At 45.8% G+C, this 27,306-nt stretch overlaps 1 protein-coding gene across 1 annotated transcript; it reads right to left on the bottom strand.

Moving 5' to 3' along the window:
- Nucleotides 1-8,984: 8,984 nt before the first annotated feature.
- On the bottom strand, nt 8,985-25,614 carry LOC119176100 (uncharacterized). Its single transcript, XM_037427233.2, has 2 exons — nt 24,874-25,614; nt 8,985-9,958 (listed from the first exon to the last, which is right to left on the bottom strand). The coding sequence occupies exons 1-2, from the start codon at nt 24,881-24,883 to the stop codon at nt 9,444-9,446; spliced, it is 525 nt and encodes a 174-aa protein (XP_037283130.2). The 5' UTR covers nt 24,884-25,614; the 3' UTR covers nt 8,985-9,443.
- Nucleotides 25,615-27,306: the final 1,692 nt, after the last annotated feature.

The following is a 27,306-nucleotide window of genomic DNA, read 5'->3' as shown; positions in this document are numbered from 1 at the left end:
TGAGAGTGCTTGCCGAATGTGCTCCACCCCATTCTTATTCTTCTAGTTACTTCAATCTCGTGGTTAGGCTCTGCGGTTATTTCCTGCCCTAAGTAGACATAGTCTTTTACAACTTCAAGTGCACTATTACCTATCTCGAAGCGCTGCTCCTTGCCGAGGTTGTTGTACATTACTTTCGTTTTCTGCAGATTAATTTTAAGACCCACCTTTCTGCTCTCCTTGTCTAACTCCGTAATCATGAGTTGCAATTCGTCCCCCGAGTTACTCCGCAATGCAATGTCATCGGCGAAGCGCAGGTTACTAAGGTATTCTCCATTGACTCTTATCCCTAACTGTTCCCATTCTAGGCTTCTGAAAACCTCCTGTAAGCACGCGGTAAATAGCATTGGGGAAATTGTGTCCCCCTGCCTTACACCCTTCTTGATTGGTATTCTGTTGCTTTCTTTATGAAGCACTAAGGTAGCAGTTGATCCCCTGTAGATTTCTTTCAGAATGTTTATATATACCTCATCTACGCCCTGATTCCGCAGTGTTTGCATGGCGGATGATATTTCTACTGAATCAAACGCCTTCTCGTAATCTATGAAGGCTATGTATAGAGGTTGGTTATACTCTGAGCATTTCTCTATTACCTGATTGATAGTATGAATGTGGTCAATTGTTGAGTAGCCTGTTCAAAATTCTGCTTGTTCCTTTGGTTGATAGAATTCTAATGTTTTCTTTACTCTGTTAGCAATTACCTTTGTAAATAGCTTGTATACTACAGAGAGCAAGCTGATCGGCCTTTAATTCTTCAAGTCCTTGTCATCTCCTTTCTTATGTATTAAGATGATATTAGCGTTCTTCCAAGACTCTGGTACTCTTCCCGTCAGGAGACACCTCGTAAACAGGGTGGCTAGTTTTTCTAACACAATCTGTTCTCCATCTTTTAGCAGATCTGATGTTACCTGATCCTCACCAGCAGCTTTGCCCCTTTGCATGCTCTCCAAAGCTTTTCTGACTTCTTCTATCATTACTGGTGGGGTGTAATCTTGGTTACTGCTAGTTCTTATAGTATTAAGGTCGTGGTTGTCTCGGCTACTGTACAGATCTCTGTAAAACTCCTCCGCTATTTCAACTATCCTATCCATATTGGTAGTTATTTTGCTTCTTTGTCCCTTAGTGCATACATCCGACTTTTGCCTATCCCATGTTTCCTCTTCAATGCTTTGACACTTCCTCCGTTTTTCAAAGAGCGTGTTCAATTCTCTCCATGTTATACCTTCTTACATCGCATACCTTACGTCTATTAATCAACTTCGAAAGCTCTGCCAGTTCTATTTTGTCTGTTGTACTTGACACTTTCATGATTTGACGCTTCTTAATAAGGTTCTTCGTTTCCTGGGAAAGCTTGCTGGTGTCCTGTCTAACTACCCTGCCTCCAACTTCCACTGCACACTCCGTAATTATACTCGCCAGATTATCATTCATTGTATCTACGCTAAGGTTGGTTTCCTCACTAAGAGCCGAGTACCTGTTCTGCAGCGACACTCTGAATTCCTGTACTTTCCCTCTCAGTGCTAGCTGATTGATTGGCCTCTTGCGTATCAGTTTCTGTCGTTCCTTCTTCAAGTCTAGGCGAATTCGAGACCATACCATTCTATGGTCACTGCATCGTACCTTGCCAATCACTTCCACATCCTGCACGATTCCAGGATGTGCACTCATTATAAAGTCTATTTCGTTCTTATTTTCGCCATTAGGGCTCCTCCATGTCCACTTGCGGTTTTCTCGTTTTCGGTAGAAGGTATTCAAAATCCGTAAATTATTGCGTTCTGCGAATTCTACTAGCAGCTCTCCTCTGGCGTTTCTAGTACCGATGCCATAATCTCCTACTGCCTGGTCTCCAGCCTGCTTCTTCCCTACCTTTGCATTAAAGTCGCCCATCACTATAGTATACAGTGTTTTTATCTTACTCATTGCCGATTCCACGTCTTCATAGAAGCTTTCAACTGAAGCGTCATCATGGCTGGATGTAGGCGCGTAAGCCTGTACTACCTTCATTTTGTATCTTTTATTCAGTTTAATTACAATACCTACCACCCTTTCATTAATGCTATAGTATTCCTCTATGTTGCCAGCTATGTTTCTGTGAATTAGGAACCCCACTTCCAATTCTCTTCTGTCTGCCAAGCCCCTGTAGCAAAGGACGTGCCTATTCTGTAGCACCGTATAGGCCTCATCTGTCCTCATAACCTCACTGAGCCCCATTATATCCCATTTAACACCCTCTAGCTTCTCGAATAGTACAGCTAGACTTCCCTCACTAGATAAGGTTCTAGCGTTAAACGTTGCCAAGTTCAGGTTCCAATGGCGGCCTGTCCGGATCCTGTGATTCTTAGCACCCTCTGCTGCGTTGCAGATCTGACCGCCGCCGTGGTCAGTTGCTTGCAGCTGCTGGGGACTGAGGGCCGTGAGTTATTTGACGTAAGCATGTGGGAGGTAGTGGCCAGATACTGCACCAGGGTGGCCAATCCTTCTCTGGTGAGGGAGTGCGTTCTCGGCGGTGTTTTGCCGGTGAGGCCGCACCCCAGGCCTTTTAATGCAGTTCCATCAACACGCGGATTTTTTTTTTGCGGCGATGGCGCAAAAGCTGCGGCGATGGCGTAGTGGTTAGAGCATGCGCTTCGCATGCAAGAGGTCCGTGGTTCAAATCCCGGTACCGCGCAGTTCCCTTCTCTTCACCCTATCGCAACTCCTTGGCCTTCTCTCGCAAATCTGTCCTCCTCTCCGGATAATGACTTCTTCGCCCGTCTCCACCGCCCCGCGATGCCAGCCACGCCGCTTCGAATTCAAAAGTTTCTTTTTCGGACTAGAAATCGGCCCAGAGCGGTACTACGCGTTCTGGCATGTGTGTCGCATGCGCGCGTCTTTCTCACTCTTGGTGTGCGCGCATGTGGTCAGGATGGCGGGCGGGAGGCCTTGCTTGCTTTTTCCTGCCGCTGAACAAAACGCCGAAAGTGGGACCGGTTGAATTAGGTGCCGCGTTGCCGAGCGCTTGACCACCTGGCAGTCAACTTGCCGCTTCGGACGTCCCGGTATTCAGCTGTGGAGATGGAGACTACTGTATTTACTCGATTCTACCGCTCCCTTGATTGTAACGCGCACCCGGTTTCCACGACGAAAAAAAAAGTAAGACATCGATTGCAATGCGCACCCATTTTTCTCGTTGGCCCCCACGATCACACCAGTCGGGAAAACGACTCCTTTAGTCGTTTCCCGACTGGTGTCGGGAAATGACTAAAGGCTAGAGGAACGTCTTCCGTTCTACATATACACGCTTTCATATATGTGGAAGCTGGGTTCCAGCAGCTGAGAGGACGCCGGCTGACTGTAAAGAGTCTTATGAGCACGTTGAGGTGCGGTAGGCAAACCATACATGCCGAGCGTAGCTTCTAATTCTTATGCTATATATATGTTGTCAGAAAAGTGATGCGTCAAGGCACCATAGAGAAACAAAATACTGGAGAAGAAAAGACAGGCAGGTTAATTAGTTGAGGACAGCTGGTTTGCAGCCCTGCACATGGGAACAGCGTAATAGAGACGGAAAAATGGAGAGTAGAGAGATAAGCAGCATGAAACTAGTGCTCCATCATATTGAATAAAGCATCAGATGAACACTCGCCTGTAAACTTTTAACAGCAAAGCTGTTATAGCGAGGCATAAGGTGTTGTGACCCAGTAGAGGCAGCACACGCTCTCATCGTCCTCTTCTGCTTTCGCAATGCACAACCGTGGCTGTGCTGCAGTACGGATGAATTGATTCCGGATGTACAACGAATCCGCTTGCTGAAGGTCAATGCCCCTTACAGATGTGAGGCATGGCCTGTAGTTGGCCGGAATATAAACGTGAATTATCTCCACTTTAATGTACAAAATCTGCAACTACGAGAAAGCCACATCTACTATACACAAGTTCAAATAAGCATGTATATTAGAAGAGAAAGCACATGCAACGTCTACCTGTTTTCACCAAATGGGTGCAAATGTGTGGAAGTAAGAAGGAATGGCTTCTTACGGTAACAAAATGCGCCAAAGTTGGAGTGGTTCTTACAGCCAAAGCTGTATAAAGCTAAGAGAAACGAAAAAAAAATTGCAGCATATCCATGAAGTGAATGTTGATGGGTGGGGTGAAGCGTCGGTCAGTCGGTCCACGCTTTCATCCATCTGTTAGTTCTTGCTTCCGTCCATGCGTCCATCCATCTATCCGTCCGAGCATTCGCTCATGCGTCCATTCATGTGCTCGTCTGCGCATTCGTCCGCGCATCCGTCCCTGCGTTTGTGCCTGCGTCCGTGCGTTAAACCACGCATTCATCCGTGCGTCAAGCAGACAGACAGACAGACGGCACACGGACGCGGCCAGCGGATGATTGGCGGTTTGCCGATGAAACCCTCTTAAGCTTCGCCCCACTCAACATCATTCACTCCGTGGATATGCTGTGAGGTGGTTACTTCATGCATGGATACATACAGATGATAACCGACCCACGCCTTAGAGAGCTTTGCCCCTAAAACTGTTCAGCAGCAGTTTCACGAGTTATTTTCATTGGTTGTACTACTAGTTACGTCGTTCTCTGCGTTCTCTACGTGATTAGGTTGCTGCTCCGGGACGGCCTAGCACGCTTGAGCCTTGCTTCAATTCCCCTACTTCTTCCCTCTTTATGCCGGATGGACAATAAAGTTGTTTCACTCACTCATTCTGCGTCATACCCAAGCAGGCGCGCCATTGGCAGTGTTGTGAGTGACGTCGTTCATCACGTCGCAGCTAGGGAGCCGAGCACGATACTCGTCAGAAGATGTTTTTTTTTTCCAACGACATTGTTGGTCGTCATTTAGGCGAAAAGTTGCGTCATACACCTAGAATGTACTTAAAAGCCCTCACATGGCAGCAGTAACAATAACATGGCAGCAGTAACAGGGGAAGGGGGGGGGGGGACTAGCACTATCAGCAAGCTGGTGCAGTGAGTGCGTGGCGACTCTCAGAAAATAAGGGGGTGTACGCTCGATCGCGTGCCCTTATCTTGCAGTGGGGAGAATCGTACGTCTTCGCTAGCCTTTGAGTTTCGTCGGAACGATTCTGTTGTAGTTACCGGATTCACAAAGGTCAGTGCAATCGTTGCACAGCCTCCGTTTGCGAAATGGGCGCGCTTTTCAGACACAGTGAAGTAACAACTGAGATGCTTATTCGCATTAATCTGTACCTGTCAGTACGTTTCGTGCGTCCTTTGCGCGTGAGAAACGCGGGGCACGTTTCTATCTGCTTGCTGTTTTGCACATGACCTTCTAATTTGTTGCTATCGCGTTCATTGCTTCGCCTCTGCGGCAATGCTGTGACTTTTTTTTTTCGAGATGCCTATTGGGACAACTTCTTGAGTTTTGATGTCACGTTTGAAGTACTTTGGATGGCCAGATCAAGATGACACTTTAGTCACATATTTCTTAACATAGGAAGAGAGCAATTTGCTTCAAAGCATGATATCATTTATATAATGGTTATAAAACAGCACTTATTATGGACTGAGCATTTAAAACTTTTCACATTGCATGTTTTCTTGTTCATTTCAAAGTATTATACACAATTTTGAGTGGTATTTGCATTTTACAGTTAATGTGGAGAAATATGAGTTTAATAACTTCTAATTATAGGTTTTAAGTGACAGAAAAACTCTTTCCACAAAGAGAAATATTTTACACATTGTCATGGTACAAAACTAAGACTATACACTCCAAGGCAAAATCACCCGAAAAAGTAGTAGCAGAGCCCAATAGGCGCACGCGATGAATGGGTAGACCATTGAGGAGCAACCACAGAGGGAAGCGTGCCGCGCGAAACCACTCCAAACACGCTCCAAAGGAATGAACCGCCCGGGGATTGCAGGCAGCGCGAAAAGCGTTGCCAAGGTGACCAGCCCTCATTCTCCTTCTCTGCTGGCTCAGTCTTTCCCCATATTTTGCCGTCGATGGTTCACGTTGCGTCGCACTCGGAATGCTCGACCACGGCCGCCTGGATTCGACAATCTAAGAATTACGACGGGGTGCTTGTGTGTACGCTTGGATGAGCGTGGGCTGCTGCTTTTGCGTTTCGCTACACCCAAAAAGTCTGGAGCAAGTCTCAACACGTCACCACGCCGCGCTGTATATCTCTGGCTTCAAGATAGTCACGACCAACGCACGACAGCAACAGTTGAGAAGGCCAATATGGCGTCCGAGAAGACAACAGGCCTATCGGATACGTTACTTCAGTCCGACTCGGAGCAGAAATCAGGGCTGGATTCTAAGGCAAGTAGGTTATTATTCTTTATTCTACTCTACTTGTCGCGTGTGTGATACGGATCGCGCTTGCCGGCAACGGGCTTGGTCGTGTTGTATATCGCACGCACGAAATGCGTCGCGAAGGTCAGCTTCGGCGTCTGCAGTTCACCTGTGCTTTGCGACCGCCAGGAAATTGGCCGCCATTGCCGTCGGCCTCCCATACGCTCGCTCATCGAGTGCTCGCCTGTTTTCGCCGCCGCGATGAGCTCCGGGCTGACAATATTGGGCTGAGACCTCATCGCTGTGTTGGGAATCGTCGGAAACACGTTGAGGGTTCTCGTAAAGAGCTTGGTTGTAGTATGTCGCGCGCTGTAAGTGCACCAGCACGAGCTGACGGGGCTTTCGCTAGTGTCGGAACTCACTGAAAATTGGTCGCCATTACAGTTGGCTTTCCCGTCAGTCGGTCGCAAGCAGCTCGGCGCCATCCGTTGGCCGCGGCGGCGGACACGCGTTAGCGCGCTGCACTCGCTTGAGTTTGTGAAAAAGGGCCGCATTGCCGTCGATTTCTTCGACGCTAGCTCCAAACCAGCTGGGCGCTGTTCGTGGCGGCGGGCAAGCGTACGCTCGCTCTACTGTTTGAAGTTCGCTGGCGGCAGACACTCCGCGTGCAGCGCCGTGCTTGGTCTCGCATTCGCTTGCTCGAGCTGAACGACGTCGCTCGCTTAGGACTCGCCGACTTGTTAGCGGCATGGTGGTTCGCGGAGTTGTGGCTGCGGCCGCCGCTCCTAAGCTGCTGCGCTATGGGGATCGAAATGAGTCTTTGACGATGTGTGGCATCACGGTGAATTTATTTTATTAGCATGTCATATCTCACGTATGTTTTCATTTCACCTTGCACGTATTTCTCATATGCATTTGCATTCATCCTCTGTCACGTGTGACTCACTATCTTACAAACTTATTGTGCAGCCGTGGGCACACACCGTGGTGAAGATGTGTGCGCTGGCGTCGGCGATGCCTGTCATCCATCTCTTTCGTCAGAGCAGCTTCAGAAGGACTGTGCGATATGTGAAGGTAAAGTTATTTGTATGTCATATTTTAACGCTTGTTTTTATATTAACGTACACGTACTTGTCATATGCGTGCATCTTCATCTTCTGTCTCATGTGCCTAACTACTTTTACTATATTATTGTACGTGCAGCCGTGGGAACACAACAGGCAGAAGGCTGCGTGCGCTGGCGTCTCCAATGCATGTCATCTATCGCTTCTGTCGGAGGAGCTCCACAAGAAGTGAACAAGAACAAAAGTATTGTTGTTTTCAATGCTGAAATTTAGTGTTCAATTTTTTTTCTGACCTGCAGGCTGCTGGAGACGAGCGTACCTCGTTCCGCTGCAAAGGCAGATCGCCGAACTTCCTTCGCGAAATGCTCCATTTACTTTAGTTTTGGTAGGGGTCGCCGTGTGACACGGACCGCATCTTCCTTACCGTAAAGACAAGGGTGATAAACTGTGTTCGCGGGTGCCCAGGTCACAGGTTTATAACACATAGCACCCTCCTCCAGGTACCAATTTTAATCACACAGCGGGTTACCTTTGGTTCATGGGCATTGTGAGCAGCTAGCAGTAAGCGAAAAAAAAAAGAGGTGGTGGGCCACGCTATGTGCAGGACAAACAACCGACGGTCAGTTAGATCAACGTAATACATACCGAAGGTTGAGAAGAGACAGGGAAACAGAGTTATTAGCGTAAGGCTGCTTGGCTACTGGATTCTTTAGGTGAAGCCACTCTTCCAAGGCCCCACAGCATATTTCAGCTCGCAAAGCATGACCAAGTTTAGTCCTGTGAGTTGTGCCCCCCACCCCCACTTGATGAGTCTCTTGTCAGTTAGCGGTGAGAGGACATCTATCGGACGCTGCTTTCGCTGATATTGTGTGTTCGAATGTCGGGGCGGATTAGCGCCACGGACATTTGAGCTTTGTTCTTTGGCAATATCTTTGGGAAGTCTGTTGTGGGAAGGTGTTTGGGGTGAGCTAGGGCTTTAGATCACCTTTAACACAGCTGAAGGCGGCAGCAAGTCAGGTGTAATGACGAAATCGCAAAGTTCGTTAAAATAAAAAAAATCAGCTTGCACAAGAGGAGGTAACTCAGAGATCATTGGGAAAAAACTTCGTCCTCATCACAATCATCACAATACAAAATACAAACCTAAAGGAGGAGCACGAAAACAAAAAAGTGCAGGACTCAAGCGCTAATGACGAGCACCTTCTTGTGTTTCCGCGTTCTTTTTTTTTCGCTGATTGTAATGAGTATGTTCCAACTATCACGATTCGCTTCAAAGCGTCCTCCACCAGAGACATAAAATAGGATGAGGACGATGATGTGGCGGCGAGCAAGTGTTGTTCGTACTAATCCGGTACCTGTAGCGTCGCTATACTCTCCCGTGCCGACAGTAAAAGGGACTTAACATTCAACCTGGGCGAACAGCACTCCCTCATAGATTCTGTTATATTATTAGGTCTCGCTACAGCTCTTCACATGTGTATGCTCATTGGTTAAAGGAAATAACGAGAGTTAAAGACCGCACTTCTTCGCATTGCCAGTGAAGCATTAATATCCTGCTTCGTGCCTAATACATGCTTATTTGTAAATGATCGTGTAAAATATTCTACCACCACCATTTCAATCACTCGTATGCAAATAAAAAATCACCTTTTAATATAATCTTTCTTTGTATCTTTTCTTTTGGCTATGCTTGTCTGGTAGAGGAGAACGGTGTGGAACGCACAACGAGTATATAGAGGGACAAGAACACACACTTTCTTGTGTAAAGCGCCGTTTCGCACTATGCACCGGCTTCTGCTTCGCCAGAAAGGCCAACGGTGTCCGTAGTATTTACAGAGTTCTCCAATAACACATAACAACACGTAATAAAACAGGAACAACACGCACAAGACAACACGAGGTTCGCGCCACCACTGAATGCTCCACTTCTGCTCCTTGAGAAATCGTTCCTGCGACTGCTCAAACCCTGTTTCTTGCAGCGAGCGGGCACTTAACTGCCAGTGGCACTTGACTCACGCGGGAACACACTAAAATGACTCGTCTAGTAGATTATTCGCGCCGTGCACTTTTCGGAGAATACCGGCGCCCGCTAGAGGTGTACAGAGTACGCCCGGTCACACGCTACAGGAGTGCTTTGCGAGGCCGGCGCCAGCTCGGAAGCCACGCTCTTTATTCCGTTTCGCCGTGGATCTGTGTTAAGCGGCTTCCACGTCGGCGTCAACTCGGACATCACCGGTGCTGGCGCATGATGCTGTGACACCGACGGCGACACCTCTTGTACGGTGAGCACGATTTCGGCGCTCCGCGTGTCACCACCGCCGCTTTTGACCGGCGACGGAGACGCGAATGCAGAGGGCTTCGCCTTGCTGTCGGCAGCTAGCGCCACCGGTGCTGCAGGCGTAGATGCTATTGGTGCTGTCGGCGCGGTGCCTGCTTGCGGAGCTGCGGCGTCCTTTTTCTTCTGGGATGCCTTTTTTTTCGTTGCGGCCTTCAGCTTTTCTTCGGTAACGCAACACGCGTAGATGAACACGAAGACACCAATAACAATAAAAACGACAATAATGGCGATGACAAAAGCCGTCTCGCTGTCGACACCTTTTCGACCTGCAAAGAGCGGTGAAGAAAGCGTTAGTAAATCATGTGTAAAATGCGCGCACTTTCTACAATGCCCGATCGTCTCACCCCATTCCGCAACTATAGGTGTTCCATTTACACGACAACATATGCAATGCATGAAACTCATAAGTCTGTAATGCGTACAGTATACAGGAAACAGAGTAACACATATAACTTACGCTTGTTACTTTCCGTAAAATGAACTTCAAGCGTTAACCTCTTCGTTATAGTATTGAAGTAATTAAGCTCTGATTCGGAACATGTGACAGGGCCTTGTCAATGAAGCCTCGGCTGAAACTTTTCATTTGCGCGGAGTTTGATGCAAAGCAGGGGCGTAGGGGGGATGAGCCCAAACCCCTTCAATTTTTTCTTAAAGTTTTGCTCGCGTATATGTACACGCACACAAACACAGGCACGAATATAAATAATGTATAATTACCCCCCCCCCCCGCCGCCCACAAAAATTCTGGCTACGCCCCTGAAGTCAAAGGGCCTTTTGGAAGCCAAGGTCGCAACCCTGCCCACACGTAGACAGGTGCGAGGCCGGGGGGGGGGGGGCGTTATAATCTTTATTCCGAAATTTTTCGATTTGGCACGTGTATATGTGCACACGCATATATAAAATACAACTCTAAATTTTATATACATAACTATCCTAAATACTTAACTGGAGGGTGGCTGAACCCCTGCCACCCTTTTCCCCAAAACAATTTCTGGCTTCGCTCCTGCATCCCTGTGCTAGCCTACGCCGTCATGAAAACACCTCCCAGCACTGTTTTTTAAAGAGCGAAGCTCTTAAAGGAGCACTGACATCAAATTTCAAAATCGAGATGTGCCCTTCATTCGATCACTTGGTGTGCATAGGTCTTCTTGGCCAAATTTGAACGGCATCCGTCGCGTGGAAGTTATTTTAATTCGATATGAAACTCCATAGAAAAGCTAAGGAGAAAAAACGAAAAATAGACTGCCCTGCGACATCGACACTAGTGTTACGTGTTCAGTGTGATACATTCCACAAATACCATCCTGAGTGACGATGCCCTAGTAGCGATGACGTGTACAATACGAGTGTTCTTATCATGGCGCCGACTGGCGTCGAAGTGCAGAAACGCACTCGCTCGTCCACGGCCGGGCTAAGGCCGGGCTAGCACTCGCAGGTGCAGTATAGCCCGGCCGTGGTTCGTCGCGTCTGATCTTCATCGCACCGGTTTGAATGATTTCGTGAAATCATCAAGATAAAAACCACCTTCAATAGAATGGCAAAAGAAAAGAGTATGATTAAACTTGTGCTTGTCGGTCAGCATGTCGGGGAATTATTGTGAGTTGCAGATGAGTTGCAGTCGTCTAGTTCGAAGCACGTAAAAAGTGCATTGAGGGTGTCTTTTCATATCACGTATGTGTTACACATCAACACGACCACAAGCTATCAAAACTGGTAGAGCGTGTTGTCACATATCATCGCTAACAAGTAACATGCAGGTATCATTGAATTTTAGTTCATCTGTCGACTTTGCGTTCACGTAAAAGTGGTAATACCGTGTTAACCGTGAGAGGCTGGATAGGTGGGGCCATGTGGAGGCGCAAAAAAGAACCTGACAAGAAGGAAACGTTTTCTATTGCTCCGCTGATGCTCATTCACGGTAGCTATATTGCATTGACCCCTCTCTGCTTTGCACGCCAAACACACCAATATAGCTGAGACACACGAGCGAACATGCCTGAAGCGTGCATCCTCGAGCACCTCTGCAGTGCTGCTTGGAACGGCGTCCCTTTCGGAATCACTGTACTAGAAAATGTCGATCGAAGCAAAAACAATTCGCGACGTCGCGAATCGCGGGGATTCCAAGCTCCAGACTATCGTATTGAACCCGAGTCGACACTTTGTACGGCGACGACAGCAATGCAGGTGACAAGGCATGACTGAATGTGTCCACCTAGCAGACGAAATGTTTGCGGAGTAACTGAGCCTGACGTCACTCGTTTTGTGGAAAAGTGGTCAGCTGTGGCGCGATCTGGAGGGGACTGCGAGGTAGCGCCACTGCTGGTGCTCCCAGTGCTAAACGTGGCGGTATTGCCAGCCGTTTTTGAATAGTGCTAGATCCCAGTAATATAAATCAATAAAAGTGATAGTTATTCATTTCTTAGCTGCGTTTTAGGTCGCGAATTGCTGCTACGGGGTCTATAGCTACTCGCTGACGCAAACATCTTGGCATGAGTAAATTTGATGTCAGTGCTCCTTTAAGGCCCGCACTCCGCCGTCGCCGTCGAAATCTCTATCACCGGGCAAGCGCGTCGAGCAATTAAAAGTTCAAAAGAACAAGTGCGCGCTCCCGGCGAGCGCAGGCGCCGCACACTCACCAGCCACCAAGCACAGCAGCAAACGGTCTCCCCACCCTACCGCTTTCATGAAAGCCAGCAGCAAGATCAGCCGTGTGGTCGTTGGGATCCCATTTCTAAGAAGCTTCTCTCATCAGTTGGCTTCGTACACGGAATAGGAGCTAGCTTTCTATCTATTTTCTGCAAGTAGGGTAGGAGGCTAGAGGATATTACTTTAGGTCGACCTCCCTGCTCCAGACATTGTGTGAGTTTCTTTCATCTTTTTTTATTCTTTTTTCCTCTCAGACTTTTCATGCGGTATATTCAGGAACATTTTTTCATAGTTATTGTCCGGGTTGTTCTTGGGCCGGACGATAAGCGACTCTCCCTGCTTTCGGCGCACGTTGCAGAACATCCTGGTGTTAGACGCCCGCACCTCAAGCGTTTCCCGCAGCTACTTTACTCACCTGAGAACATTCAAACCATCAGTATCACGCCAATGCTTATTATTTTTCGCTGAACTTTGCCGCATATAAGATTGTCATTTCTCAAATTTATGTTATTTCATTGGCTGCTGCTGAGCACTTGCTAATTTCGAACCCTGGATTTGAACCCGGCAGGAGTCACGTCTGAAAACTTTTAAACCTTCTTGACAACCATGTTCCAGTGAGTTTGTCCTGTGAGCAGTAAGGCTGTGAATGATGTCATGGCCACCGCGGTTTAGTTCCAAGATAAAGACATAACTCTACCTTATAAGTTTAACGTCCTCTGCCACTGAAAACCTTTCCGCACACAACATTTAACAGTTTTAATATAAGTGATATGTGAGGCTGGGTACGGTGAACTTGGATGAAAACTGGAGCCTTTTGCATGTTATTTTGCATCTTATGTAAGAAGCAAAACGTTGCATCTTATTTCGGTATTCTCGTTTGATCACGTTCGAACCACGGGATATCTATAGCGCTTGGTTTCTCAGATCAACAAGCTTAGTATGCGGCATGCTGCGCCAAAACGGCGATATATGTGATGTAAAATTGAGTGAACTATTGACATAACGCGCTTTCGCGCTCCAGATTCTTCCACTTCCACTAAGAAGGCAAATTGTTGTCCATCCTGAATGATATACTTTCCGAAAGGGAACGGCTTGGAAAAGAGCCCATGGCAGCTGTCATCAAGTCGGACCCAAGTAACTGGTTGCTTTCCAAGAGCTGTTTCCTTCGCACCTTTACTTCCGGGAGGAAAGGTAGGTAGGAGAGGACGCTGCAGCTAACTTGGTTCCTCCTTAACTATGCAGATTATGAGGGTGGCGATTTGGGCTTGTTGGTATGGTAGCATGATAATATATAGTAGCGCAGTCAAAGAACATGGACAAGAGAAGGCACATTAAAGACAACACAGCACTGTGTTGTCTTGAATGTGTCTTTTCTTGTCCGCGTCCTTTGACTGCGCTATCATATATTATCATGGTAAATGCAGAACCCTACACGCCCATATACAGCCAATATGGATATGAAGCTTAGGTGCCGCACGCGAAAAACAATGCCGAAGTAGCAGGCTTGTTTCCCACCGACAGCCGGTTGTTTTTCCTCTACTCTCATTTCCTATTATTTCACAGTAATTACATATTATAAATGCGAATATTAGAGTACGGGGCGTTATTAAACGCGCCCCACGTTAGATTCCTCTTCTTTCGCTGAAGCGAAGTAATGAACGCACGACCTCCTCTTAGGATCGATCGCAGCTATTATTGTTGCTCCAAGCATGCAGTGCACGTCAACACTGGTCGAACGAGGAACGTCTCGAGGATGTAAGCAACGTTTCCACAACGGTATTTGCCTTGGTCAAGGTGAGGGCAAATCACCCTATCGAAACGCTGATTCGAGCTTGAGACACCCCTGTGCTTGATCACTGTTGATCCTTCATTTATAATAGGTCTTCCTTTCAATCAATGTCTCATTGAGATTTGATCAGACATATGTGCTTCGTTTTGATATCCTCGGCGTGTCAGCACGTGCAGCTTTACTCCAGTTGTAACGTCCGCAGACACTACAGTCTTTCCCGCGTTTTGAGCACTCATTAAAAGCTCGTCAAACACATTGCTTGTATGTCTATTAAACCTCGCTTCCGTCTACTTTTATTACGATAGCAATTATACGAATAGTCTCAGTTGGTTTTTGCCGTTGCCACCACCACTGCCACCGTCATTCACGTATATGTATATGTATGTATATATATACGCGGAAGCATGCGCTAGCTTGCTCTTTCTGCGGAGCGAACATCGCCTTTCCTGTCGGGCTCGGCGGCGCGTGCGCTTATCTCGCCAGTGAACAAGGGGGGGGGGGGGGTGCTTAAGTTTTAACCGAATGCACGCGATTTTCTAGTGACAGCGACAAGCGGCAGTGACAAACTTGCTGAATCGCGCCGTCGCGTCATGACGGCTGCAACGGCATGTCGGAGACAAAGTGTAATTGTTGCTTGACTGAAAACTATTGCGTGTGTACTCACAAACCGCAAATAAAAATTTAAAAGTTAGTCAATGACAACATGCCAAATTTATTAGTGTCTGGTGTGACATAAAAAAGCCACAAAAGCTTTTCACAACCTTCTTTTTTCGCAATCTTTCGTTTACCCACGGCAGGCTACCCAGAAGCGTACGCTACAACGGCTATGACGCACTTCGAACGACGATTTCGCATTGTAGCAAACGACCAAATCGCCGCTGGCTACAATGTGTCGAGACATCAAAACAAATCTCCGATAAAGAGATTTAAAATGAAACACGACCGCTCTCTCACTCTCCGCGTGAGATTAGAATGTAAAAAAAGGTAGTTGATACCTTGCATTTCATGGAGTACGCGCGGATAACAAGCACCGAGAGCAAATCGCAACTGAAGCGGATACTAGGGGCACAGCCATGTTGCCGGAAATCTCCACGCTGGCTTTCGGGCGACAAGCGATCTTTTTTTAGTTTTCCAGAAACGCGCGACGCGACGAAGGTTGGGCCTCCACGTCAACAGATCTTGTCGATCGTCGCTGTCTTTTGACGCTGTCGCGACGCTTGCATGCGGTTAAGCTCTCATGGTTGCCGTGCTATCGCGGCAAGGATCAGCGCGCGCCTTGTGCCGCCCCCCCCCCCCCCCTCCAGCAGGCGGGAGCTTCTACGGGCTGCGATCTCAACACGAAAAAAAAAAAAAACGGTGCCAAAAGTCTACCTGGAGCGGCCGTGTTCTCTCACACCAGCGTTTTATAGAGTTACGTGAGATGGGATCTAAATGAGTTGACTGCCAGCCTCCTTTGGTGTATCAACGCTGTCACTAGGTACGAGCCTTGTTGTGGTCATCTACTTTCGCCGCGCCGCAAAAAACTTGGTTACTTAGTGGGCGCATGCTTACTACAATTAATATTGCTTCTAAATATGCTAGCCTTTATTCGCAAAACATTGGAATATGTTGCTATCGCATTTATTGCTTCCCCCTTTTGGCGAAACTGTGACTTTTTTGTTAGTCATAAAATTAGTAACGCTGATTGCTGTTTCGGGTAGATTACAATGCATGTGCAGCCTTCGTGTATGTGCGATGCGCTCAAATGATGCGTGAAGTGACTCGGTGAAAACCATACATCGTATACAAACGCAACATTCGAGACTTGATTTCATGATTAGCTTTATCATCCCATGTCGGCCGCTCTACAGTGTCGAAAAACCAACATAATATACTTTAAGAAGCATTTAGGTTAGTTTTGCTCGCAGAGGCGGTTGCATACTTGAGCCATCCCAATCAGCGGCGGCATGTTGTTCTAAACATGCAATGCAATGCTGGTGTGCACCCTCCACGAACAAACAAATAAACTTTTCGATGACAACCGTGCCAGATTTAGTTTGTGTGCAGTCGGTGTCCAAAGTTTAGAGGCCAATGTAGTTTTGAGAAAACTTGGAATCACTCAGAAATTTCTGTATTCGTTAGAACTTTACAATGGGCTGGAAATCTAAATTTTTTTTTATATGGTGTTTAACGTCCCAAAACCACTATATGATTATGAGAGATGCCGTAGTGGAGGGCTCCGGAAATTTAGACCACCTGGGGTTCTTTAACGTGCACCCAAATCTGAGCACACGGGCCTACAACATTTCCGCCTCCATCGGAAATGCAGCCGCCGCAGCCGGGATTCGAACCCGCGCCCTGCGGCTCAGCAGCCGAGTACCTTAGCCACTAGACCACCGCGGCGGGGCGAAATATAAATTCGAGGCTGCCTATACAGAAGCAGCACGGTTCACACGGTCCTTAAACTTCTGATGCCGGCTGTATACATCAATCTTCATGCGCAGCTAAGTCACCTTGACTATACAGTTAAAGCTCGTTAATTCAGTACTCAGCAATTCGGAATATTGGACGTGTTCTCTGGTCGCGGCGAGTACTGCATGGTAAATTGCGACCCCGAGCAAAACCCAACATTTTGACTTTGCTTGCCTCTGTACTCAATACAAAGGTAATTTTTTGTTTATGTTTTCCAGTGATAAGTGCTGGTCCTTAACCAAATTTTCATGTGTAAAAGTTGATGATTTCTCACAGCGTTTGCACGGCGAAAATTGCATGGCTTGTGTCAGTGTGTTCGTGACCCGTCAAAAAGGGCAAAATTTTGCTCGGACAAGTTTTCGGATCTGCGCATGAAGCTAGTCATGCGTCTGTACAGCAACATGAATATTTATTTCGTTTGTTTACTTTACGAGGTACAGAACACTAAAAGTTTAGTTTGTTTGGGGCCCGGGGACAAAGCGGATCTTTCTTTTATTCTGGCATGTGAGAGGAGGAAATGCGCGAACAAGGGGCATCCAATAGTCTTAAAATGTGCCCTATTAAACTTACACTCATTATATATTATACCTCCTTGTTTTGGAGGGTTCGCACATACAAAATAATATATTATAAAGTTTTCTGGAAGGAAAACGACTGGAAAAAGCACTGATTGAATTTCAAGACATGACTCCCTTCATTCACACTGCATCGAGGTTTTCGTGTTTACAAGTATGCTCTCAAGGGACGCATAAAAATTGCGGAATCTCCAAGTCAAGTCATTCACATACACGTCTTGAGATCGAGTTTTAACTACGTCCTTCCAGTGGCCTAATTGAAAAAAACAAGCGCTAGGAAATTTGAATTTAGCACTGTTTCAAATTCAATGCATCACGAAGGCCTGCGGAAGAAGCCATGAACCACCCGAACAGTTCAGAACAAAAGTAGCACAACGAAGTGAAAAATATACGTCAGAACATATCTAGCCTCCAATTGTTGGATAATGCAGTAAGGTGCAGCTGTTTCACAAAAGACAACATTAGCACACAGAAAGCCTGGCGGTGTTTGAGCAGCAAGGAGTTTCGGAGCAACACAACACCACGTTCTGTCTAGATTCAGTACGTGGAGTCCAAAGACTGCAGGATCCTTGAGACTGCGTAATAGCTCACAGAGTGAATTTCGAGTCTTTCTATATACTGCAAAAACTTAAGGAATTGTTTTTTTTTTCACACTGTCTCCTTATGCCCCACGCAGAGTCTCGTTTAGCCGCGCAAGTTGGGGCAAAATGAGACATCTGGAGCATATTTTTATTTATGTTTAAAATAATGTTTCGAACACTGACAACGTAGCATTCTTTATGTAGCACATACCTTGCACCCAAATAAAAGTTTCTGCATTGGTGTTTAATGTTAATGAGTGAAATAAAATAAATATTCACTATTTTAAAATTTCTGTCGCATTTATTCCACCCTACCCTATATGCATTCTTTGAAGGCATCAAACTATTTTCGATTCTTTAATTCGGTCACATTTTGCCTCAATCCAGTTCATTCGGACGATTCTCGGAGCGCGCGAAGCAACGCAAATGTCCGACGCAAATGGTCGAAGACGGCATTCGCGCACAGCCAGAGCGTAGCCAGGGGGTGGCACACTGCGCATGTGCCTTATAATTTTTTTTTTGCCATGGCATGGAGAGCAAAAAATGGCTATTTTAAAGGGCCTCTCACAATTAAAATACTGCCCGCCCCCGGAAAAAAAATTCTGGTTACGTGCCTGCGTACAACCGAAACAACCGCGGGTGGTGCATAATGAGGATCACACCATGCTTAGTTATTAAACATGGGGGTTATTAAACATGGGGGGGGGGGGGTTCTAGAACAGCGCTGACGTCATTTATTTATTATTTATTTATTATACCCTCAAGGCCATGGGCATTGAAGAGGGGAGTGGGAGTAACAAAATGTACAAAACAGAAAAAACAGAGCATGTGTTTAAATAGAAAAAACATAGATTATCCTGATTATACAATATTAGCTAATGCTTGATGAAACAGGTGATTAACGCGTATGGAAACAACTACGGCGGGAAGGTGGTTCCACTCTCGGGATGTTTTTGGAATGAAAGACTCAGCAAAATATTTAGTGTTAGATGAAACAACTCCAACTTTATGATTATGGTCAATTCGACATGATATGTACTGAGGTTGTGAAAGCAGTTCAGCATGGAGAGAAGCATGGTAATAAACCTTATGAAATAAAGTTAGGCGAAAAATGCGACGTCGTGATGCTAAAGATGGGAGGTCAATACTACTTTTCATTGCCGTTACACTTGCCGTTCTATTGTAATTTGATAGAATGAAACGGGCTGAATTATTCTGAACAAGTTCAAGTGCGGTGAGTAAGTTGTCGTGGCAAGGATCCCATACTGGTGTTGCGTACTCTAGTTTTGATCTGATTAGTGTTTTGTATAGAAGAAGTTTTAAAGAAGACGGGGCTGAAAAAAAGTTTCGACGTAAATAACCTAGCATGCGGTTTGCCTTGTTAATAATGTATCCGATGTGTTTCGTACAAGTTAAATTGTTGGTAATATGAACACCTAAGTACTTGTAAGAGGAAACGATTTCAAGTGGTGTATTGTTCAGGTAATATATAGGCATACAACTAGTAGTTCTCGATACACGCATTACTTTACATTTAGTGACATTAAGTTCCATTAACCATTCTTTGCACCAGTTGCTTACACTAGTTAGATCTGATTGGAGAGAGTAGGAGTCGTTGTCAGCATTTATTTCCCGAAAAATTACGCAGTCGTCGGCAAACAAATGAACATTAGAGGATATAAGAGAAGGCAGATCGTTAATGTAAATAAGAAACAAAAGAGGTCCAAGAACAGATCCCTGGGGGACACCAGAGGAAACCTGGCTGAGTGAAGAGTTATCATTATTAGCTGAAACAAATTGCGAGCGATATTTAAGGAAACATACAATCCACTTCATTATGGTGTTATCAAGTTGGAGTTTGCTTAGTTTGAGTAGTAGCAGCTTGTGGCATACCTTGTCAAAGGCTTTGGAAAAGTCTAAATACAGTCAGCTTTTGATGATTGGTCTAAAATGCGATGTAGCTTGTGAGTAAAAGATATTAAATGTGTTTCGCATGAGAGCGATTTGCGAAAACCGTGCTGTGCAGATGTAAAAAACGAATTTGATTCAAGGAAATTGACTAGATGTGAGAATATGATATGTTCCAGTAATTTACAGCAGGTACTAGTTAAAGATATAGGGCGGTAATTTGCAGGGGATGTTTTTTGGCCAGATTTGAAGAGTGGAACCACCTTACCTATTTTCCATTGTATGGGTAGCGTAGATGTGTCAAGTGATTGCTGGAATATTTTTGTTAAAATAATAGAACTAAATGAACTTGTATTCTTCAAAAACTTCGAGTCTATTAAATCGTAACCTGGTGAAGAATGAACGAAGTCGCAAAAGAAGAAAATTACTATTCTTGTGCTGCTCGTGTATATGTAAAAAATACTGAGTTTTTGTAATCGCGAAAATACTAAACGTGCTTAAAGGAATATATATTTATTTATTGTCGCCTTGGGGGCTTTCGATAATTCGGCATTCGGTTAATTCGGACAGTTTTCTTAATACCATGAATAAGGAATTAACGAGTCTTTGCTATACCGTGTGTGCGTATGCGTGTGTTTGTGTTTGTGTGTGTGTTTGTCATACAGAGCTCTCAGGTATAGTTAAAGGGTGGTAGCACTGGATTCGGCCCCTATAATTTTGGCGTAATTGCCATTACCGTGTTAAAAACATGTGATTAAGCACATGTAACAAAATCTAACACGTCTATCGCACTTTCAAAACCGTAAATCAAGTGCCTTTCTGTGCTATATGCGGGTCAAATTAATTACGCTCATTTCAATCTTGCTTCAGTAGTATTTTTGTTGTTTGGCTCAATATTGGCACAATAAATGCGCTTTGTGAACTTCTCATAAATGCTGAAATCTTAGTTAAATGCTCACTTTGCCTTTAAGATTACGCGGTGAATAGCCATTCACTTGCTATTCTATAATTGACGACACCGACAAGCCATGGCAAGCGAATAAAATTTTCAAACTGCAGGTGGCATTAATGAACAGGCTTTCATTACACTGATGATCTATCTAAATTTTGCCTAATATTTTGAAGCCTGAATATGGTCACACGAAATTAACACTGATGATGAAATATACCACAAAGTGACGCGGTACTGTATCTAAGAAACCTTGCGTCTGCTACAAAAATAACATTGCCATGAAATACTGTGAGTGTGACTTTTGCACAACTTAATGTCGTTGCACTAGAATGTGGTAGCTAATAGATATGAATCGTGAAAATATGCCATTCAGTTATTACTAATTTCACCTGTTAAAGTAACTATATGCACACAAGGAGAAAACTGGGGATGGGAAACGTTTCTTCTCTGTAGGAAGAAAACTCCCGCACAGATGCCGGAAGTTCACAGGGTCTGTTCCCAAAGTTCCCGGGATTTTCCTTTTATAGCTTGTTTGTTCAATATCGCCTTACAATCTTTCAAAACATTTGAAAGTACTCTCCTCCGGTTTGATGCACCGTTGCAGACTCCTCAACCAATAATTAAATGCGCTTTGGAAGCTATCAAGGTAGCATCTTTCAAAATGAGTACGTCGCAGATGCTTTCACAGTCTCCAGCACCCTGTGCCGAATCCCCTTCAGTGTTCGTTTGATTAATGGAAGCAAAAATAAGTCCAGTGGTGTCAGATCGAGGCTGCACAGTGGCCACGTGGCCACACCCATTTTGGCCAGCAACCAGCAGAAAACTAGTGTGGTGTGTCTTTTCCTTCATCTGACTGGTGAGCACGTTTCACGACATTTTCACGCAGACTTCTCTTATTTGAAGATCTTCCGTCAAAACACCATGAACGGTTTTCTTGGGTATTCAACTCTCTTCTTGGATCATCCGAACACTTTACCGCCGGTCCTTGTCCAAAATTTGACCCACTTTTTGCGCCGAGTTGTCCATTTAGGATTTACATTGTCATCCCGAGCGGTCGTCGCCGTCGACAGACTTCTGACCTTTGCGAAACTTTCGTGCCACATATATGTTTCACATTGTTTTATCGCGCCATCACAGCAAGATTTCTGAATCATTTCAAGCACCCCCGTCTCGTTTTTAGTAAATTTCACGCAAAATTTGATTGTATAAAGTGGTTTGAAAAACCGGTCTATTTTTTTTCTCAACGAGGCTGTAGTTGTATACCACTGCAACAACTTGTCTCAGCAACTGTTCACAGGCAATCGAAAGTGGCAACCGAAAACATACGTTTTGAAGCCTCGTATATCCTCCACATATCCACTCGAAGCGCCGCCCCACCTGGTGGCGTTGTTGACTACCGAAAAATTTTCGGGAAGTTCTAGTAGAGACCCTGTGCATACACTGCTCACCAGTAAATGAGTTTCCAGAACTTTCCTGAAATGCTCACTCAAAGCCAAATATGTTAGCCAAATATGTGAGGTGCCCAAGCAGCCAAATTCGAGATAGCCCAGCTCTCAAGTTTTCCTTCGTGTTAAGAAAAGTCACAGCTTTGCCGCAAAGGCTAAGCAATGAATGCATAGCGAAATATTAGAACGTCACGCGAAAAATGGCAAGCAGATCAAAACGTTCCCCGCGTTTCTCACGCACAAATGACGCACGAAACGTACTCACCAGTACAGATGAACGCGAATAAGTGTTTCAGTGCTTACTTCGCTGTGTCTGAAAAGCGTGGCCTTTTCGCAAACGGAGACTGTGCAGCGAGTGTGGTAATCTTTGTGTGCCTGGTAACTACAACAGTATCATTCTGGTGAAAGCCCAAGGCGTACGATTCTTCTTACCGCGACATAAGCGCGCGCACGCGTAATCGTCTGCCCCCCCCCCCCCCCCTTTTTCACCCTCCGCGGTGGAAAATACGCGTGGGAGATGAACGCATGAGCGCAATGCACATTTGTCTAGTCTACGACCCAGTCATTGTTTCGATTAGCGCAGTGCTTTGTGCATGAGTACAAAGTAATTGTCCCGAACACAAGAGCAGCATAGCTTTTTCAAAGATGCATCAACTGATGGCGTGCATAGCCTCATATTTGTAAGATTTATTGACGTGTGTTTTAACTGTAAATTCTAACATTGAAAAAAGAAACTAATAAAACTAATGACTGAAAACGTGGTCACAATGGGCCAAGCAATCCTGCCACAAAAGCACTGTTAGTGTTTTTGGGAATACTCGACCTAAACAAAGTTTACGAATGACCCTTGAGTGTATATGAGCGTGTTTGGGGCTGCACGTACTATTGGTGTGTATATGTGATAGTTGCATAAATCGCAGTGAACACCCGACACATAAAGTATCAAACTAGGCGATAAACCAGGCTAACCCCTCCGGGAATTCCTTTGATTATTATTATCTCTCTCTGTCATTTCTTTTTTTTTTTTGGGGGGGGGCTGCAAGAGCCTGTGGCATAGCATTAACAACGGAGCAATATCAGAGGCTGAAGCAAATATTTAGAAGGCGACTATTTATCACCTCCAAGTCACCCTTTTATTTCTGCCCCTACTCCCAAGGCCACGAGGCACTTTTATGCCCTGTATGTGATGACCGCTTTGTTTGCTTGAAAACGTGCACGTGCTGCGAGAAGCGAGCAGGCAGCGTTTACCTTGCATACGGCGCGTAAATTAGCCCTCCTATAGTCAGTGCGCCGGTATACGTCCAAACTCATCGCCCCGCCACACCGTTCGTTAGCGCATTTCACGAGGAGAGCGCTTTCGGCGGCAGCACACGCTCTCCCGGCGGATGTTTTCTGCCAGCTGAGAGTCGAGGTGTGCGACGGCGCCTGGGTGCCGGACGTACTACATCTCGCTCTCGGAGCCAGCAAGGTGTGTCGCCTGCGCGGGATCCCCGGGCCACCAAAGCGATCACGTCACTCTTACGTGCGCACACAAAGCGCTGCGGTAATTGTGGCGCGAATTTCGAAGCTTCACCCCAACGCCTTCGCCGCGAGCGCGCGCACAACGAGAAAGCATGCATATAGCGAAGCGGTAGAATCTTGACTAGTGGGCCTTAGCAGCCTCTGTTAAACCGAGAGGATCAGAACATCTATAGGCTGACGAGGCTCAGTATCGCGATTCATAGAACGCAGCTTGTGAAGATTGAGGATGAAAGTTTCATTCTCGATCTTTTCCATTCTGCGTTTTCCAGACTACATGCTGGTGCAATATAGAGGCCATGAAGCATTATGAACACATTAGCCCGGCGGGTAGTTTCTAGTGGACAACTGATTAATCACTACCCTAGATAACTTAGCAGTGAAGCATTACAGTGATGCTTATGCCTTGAGCAATAAATGCCAGGAGAGGGAGCATGAGTACGTGTGAGAGGGTCCAAGAAACACCGAGACGTTGTTCCAAGATCTCCTTACACATTCATGCTTCTACGCTGTCACCTAGGCATTTTATATTATGAAGTACTATACATGAATTATGCCTCTCATGTTATTATTGAATAGCGAGCATGGGAATGACATGTTCTTGAGCACATGCAGCAACTGTTGCATTGCGAATATTCCCACTTTGAGAGTGATGCTGAGAGCATATGTTACACACCTTGCTACGACAGAATAATCAATTGTGCAGCAGTTGAAACGTACAATGAAGTTGACGTTTCAAGGATTGATTATGTTCAGCTCAAGGCTGGCTAAACGGTGCCACAACGTCACCTCTCCCGGTTTCGCCCTTTCTCTGCTCCCCCTTACCCTTTGTCCTTGTCATTGCTGCACCTACATCCTTATCGTACTACTTATGGACACTACTAATACTGTATTATTATGCAATAGAACATGCACTTTGTAAAGATTGCGCGTTTCGGGCAAAAGCTAACGGAGTCTTTTGCCAAGGTTATTCACAATGATGAGCTTGGAAGGTTTTGCTCAATCAACGCAAAAATAGCCATTCAGGCAAGGAAGTGTTGGACTTGATGCCACTTCAACGAATAGGCTAAAACATGCTCTACTGCACTTGAGAAGGCACTCTGAAGAAAAATGACAAAATTATTCTTATGTAATCCAATGCAAAGATGCAATGTGTCCTACAGTTGGAACCAAGCACATACTTGCACCAATACCATAAGGTCGCATTAACTTTCACCGGAGTGGTATTTTTATATGCACTGCACTGAGCGCTCCATTGCGCGGTGCAATCAAGGCTTCTTGCAGTGCACGCTCTGCAGCAGCCGAAGGTGCCTCACCTGGGTGCATGGTGACTGAGTCCTGCGCCGGAGCGGCCACTCGGAGACCAGGCGTGCGGCACGGCGCGCATGCTGCGTGTGCGACCGCGCCAAGCAGGGCTGCACTGCGTCCACGGTGTGACGCGTGCACTAGCCTAGGCGTGACGTCAGCGGATACGGGGGCGGCGACGATCCATGCCTGGTTTGCTTTCGGCAGCTCTGTTGTCAAAATTCCCGCACGCAGCGTGATGGCTTCCTCAGTCCTTCACCCGCTTTCGCTTCCGGCTCGTCCGACGCGGCGCCGCTGATGCGCCGCGCGCACCTCCCTGGCGGCGGACAGACGACGCCGAGTAATGTGACGCTTGCCATTGAACGGGCCCATTTCGAAGTTCGCAGCCACGCAGTCAGTGATGGCGCGCAGCCGCGTCTAATGACAGCCCTGGGCCAGACGGTTCGGGGAAACCTCGGGCACTGACGTGGCCGGCCATGGCCCCGCTCGGGGACAGCCGGCGCCGCCGCGGGACCCTCCGTGCCCCAGCGTCATTATCGGAGCACATTCCACGCATTCTCGGCCGCAATCGGCACGGAAGGGTGCATCGACAGCTTGGCTGGTTTAGGCAACCCCCTAGTCAACCTCCGCGCCGGACCGCAGGGGACCACTGTCCGGTCACGCCCCGAAGGTCACCGAGACCCTTTCGAGAGCGCATCACTCAACCCATAGCAGAAATGTTCAGAAACAACAATGGTTTCGACAATGGTGCATGGCACCCGGTAGTAGGCACTCCTGCAAAAGTTAATGCAATCTGACCGTTATTCCAACGACCAGGTAGCTCTCAAGAATGTTGCTCGTGTATACATTGATGGCTTCTTCGATAGGCGCATAATATACTTTTGAAACTTTGAAGCTGGTGTGAATATTACATATTTTTAATTGGCTCCTACGAGTACAAATAAATTTAGGCCCCATTATATTGGGTGCTCTCCATAGAATCAGATAAGGATTGTACAAAATACTTCGTTTAAAATGAAGTTTTACCGATAGGACGCAATGCATTCGTGCAACCAGGCGGTTTTTCGCCAATGCGCTATCTATCTATCTATCTATCTATCTATCTATCTATCTATCTATCTATCTATCTATCTATCTATCTATCTATCTATCTATCTATCTATCTATCTATCTATCTATCTATCTATCTATCTATCTATCTATCTATCTATCTATCTATCTATCTATCTGTCTGTCTGTCTGTCTGTCTGTCTGTCTGTCTGTCTGTCTGTCTGTCTGTCTGTCTGTCTATCTATCTATCTATCTATCTATCTATCTATCTATCTATCTATCTATCTATCTATCTATCTATCTATCTATCTATCTATCTATCTATCTATCTATCTATCTATCTATCTATCTATCTATCTATCTATCTATCTATCTATCTATCTATCTATCTATCTATCTATCTTAATATACTGGAATGTACTTGTTGCATTTCTCCTTAACAGCGTCCTTTATTAAAGCCTCACAGATTGACCATACAATCAAACACTGTCTACGTTAATGCATTCATATGTATAACTGATGCTATTTAACAATAGGCCACTACTCATATGAACAAGACGTGCAATAATTTTGTGGTGAATAATTATGCAGGAAAACTGTTTATGAAAGTTATCGCCAATGCTGCATGACTACACGTGAAAAAAAACGTCGAAATTGCGCAAGTCACAAAGCAATCACATTGAAAACAAAATCATGCTCAACACAATTATTCTTTTACGTGCTTACCGAAGTGTGCACCCACTTGAGTTGTGTTTTTTTTTCTTATGTATCATGCCCCCTTTTCTACAACAGCCTCAGATGTGAAGCTAGCAGTATCTTCAAATATAGTACTCTTTGTTCTAGAACTTCGCTGAACACCCCTGATTAGGCAAGCTAAACTGAAAATATTCACGAAATTTCAGTTCACTTACAAAGTGATGTCAAATTGACGCATCTGAGACCGATAAAAGTAACATCGGTGCTTCTCTCTGCAGTGCGAAGCGTTGCAGCTAGGTATTAATATACACAGAAGAGAAAAAAAAAGACTAAAATGCCCATGACCGGCAGCGTAGCGATTAGTGTAATTGCAGTCGCAGCTCCTTTCAACAATTTCGGTAAAATAGGCAAAACGAAAAGAAAGCGGAGATGGTGCAAGGTTGTCTCCGTAACTGCCGTAGATGTCCTCGGGTGCAGTGACATCTTCAGCACCCCTGCGTGAATCCACGCCCTTCTTCACCCTTCTACTTAATACCAGTAATCATGCGCTTCCATTGCCATCACTCTTCTGTACTTCCTCGTGGGAGTCTTTTAAGGTACCGTTAACCACAGGCATTGCCGACTCGGGGGGATTTGTAATGTTCTAACCACGTTCATTATCAAGCCGAGCTTATAGCCTTGTGGGGGGGACGAAATGG

This window comes from Rhipicephalus microplus, chromosome X, assembly GCF_043290135.1.
Source record: "Rhipicephalus microplus isolate Deutch F79 chromosome X, USDA_Rmic, whole genome shotgun sequence".
Lineage (NCBI taxonomy): Eukaryota > Metazoa > Arthropoda > Arachnida > Ixodida > Ixodidae > Rhipicephalus > Rhipicephalus microplus.
Note: the sequence above shows the minus strand (reverse complement) of the source record. Positions and strands in the feature narration are given on the sequence as shown.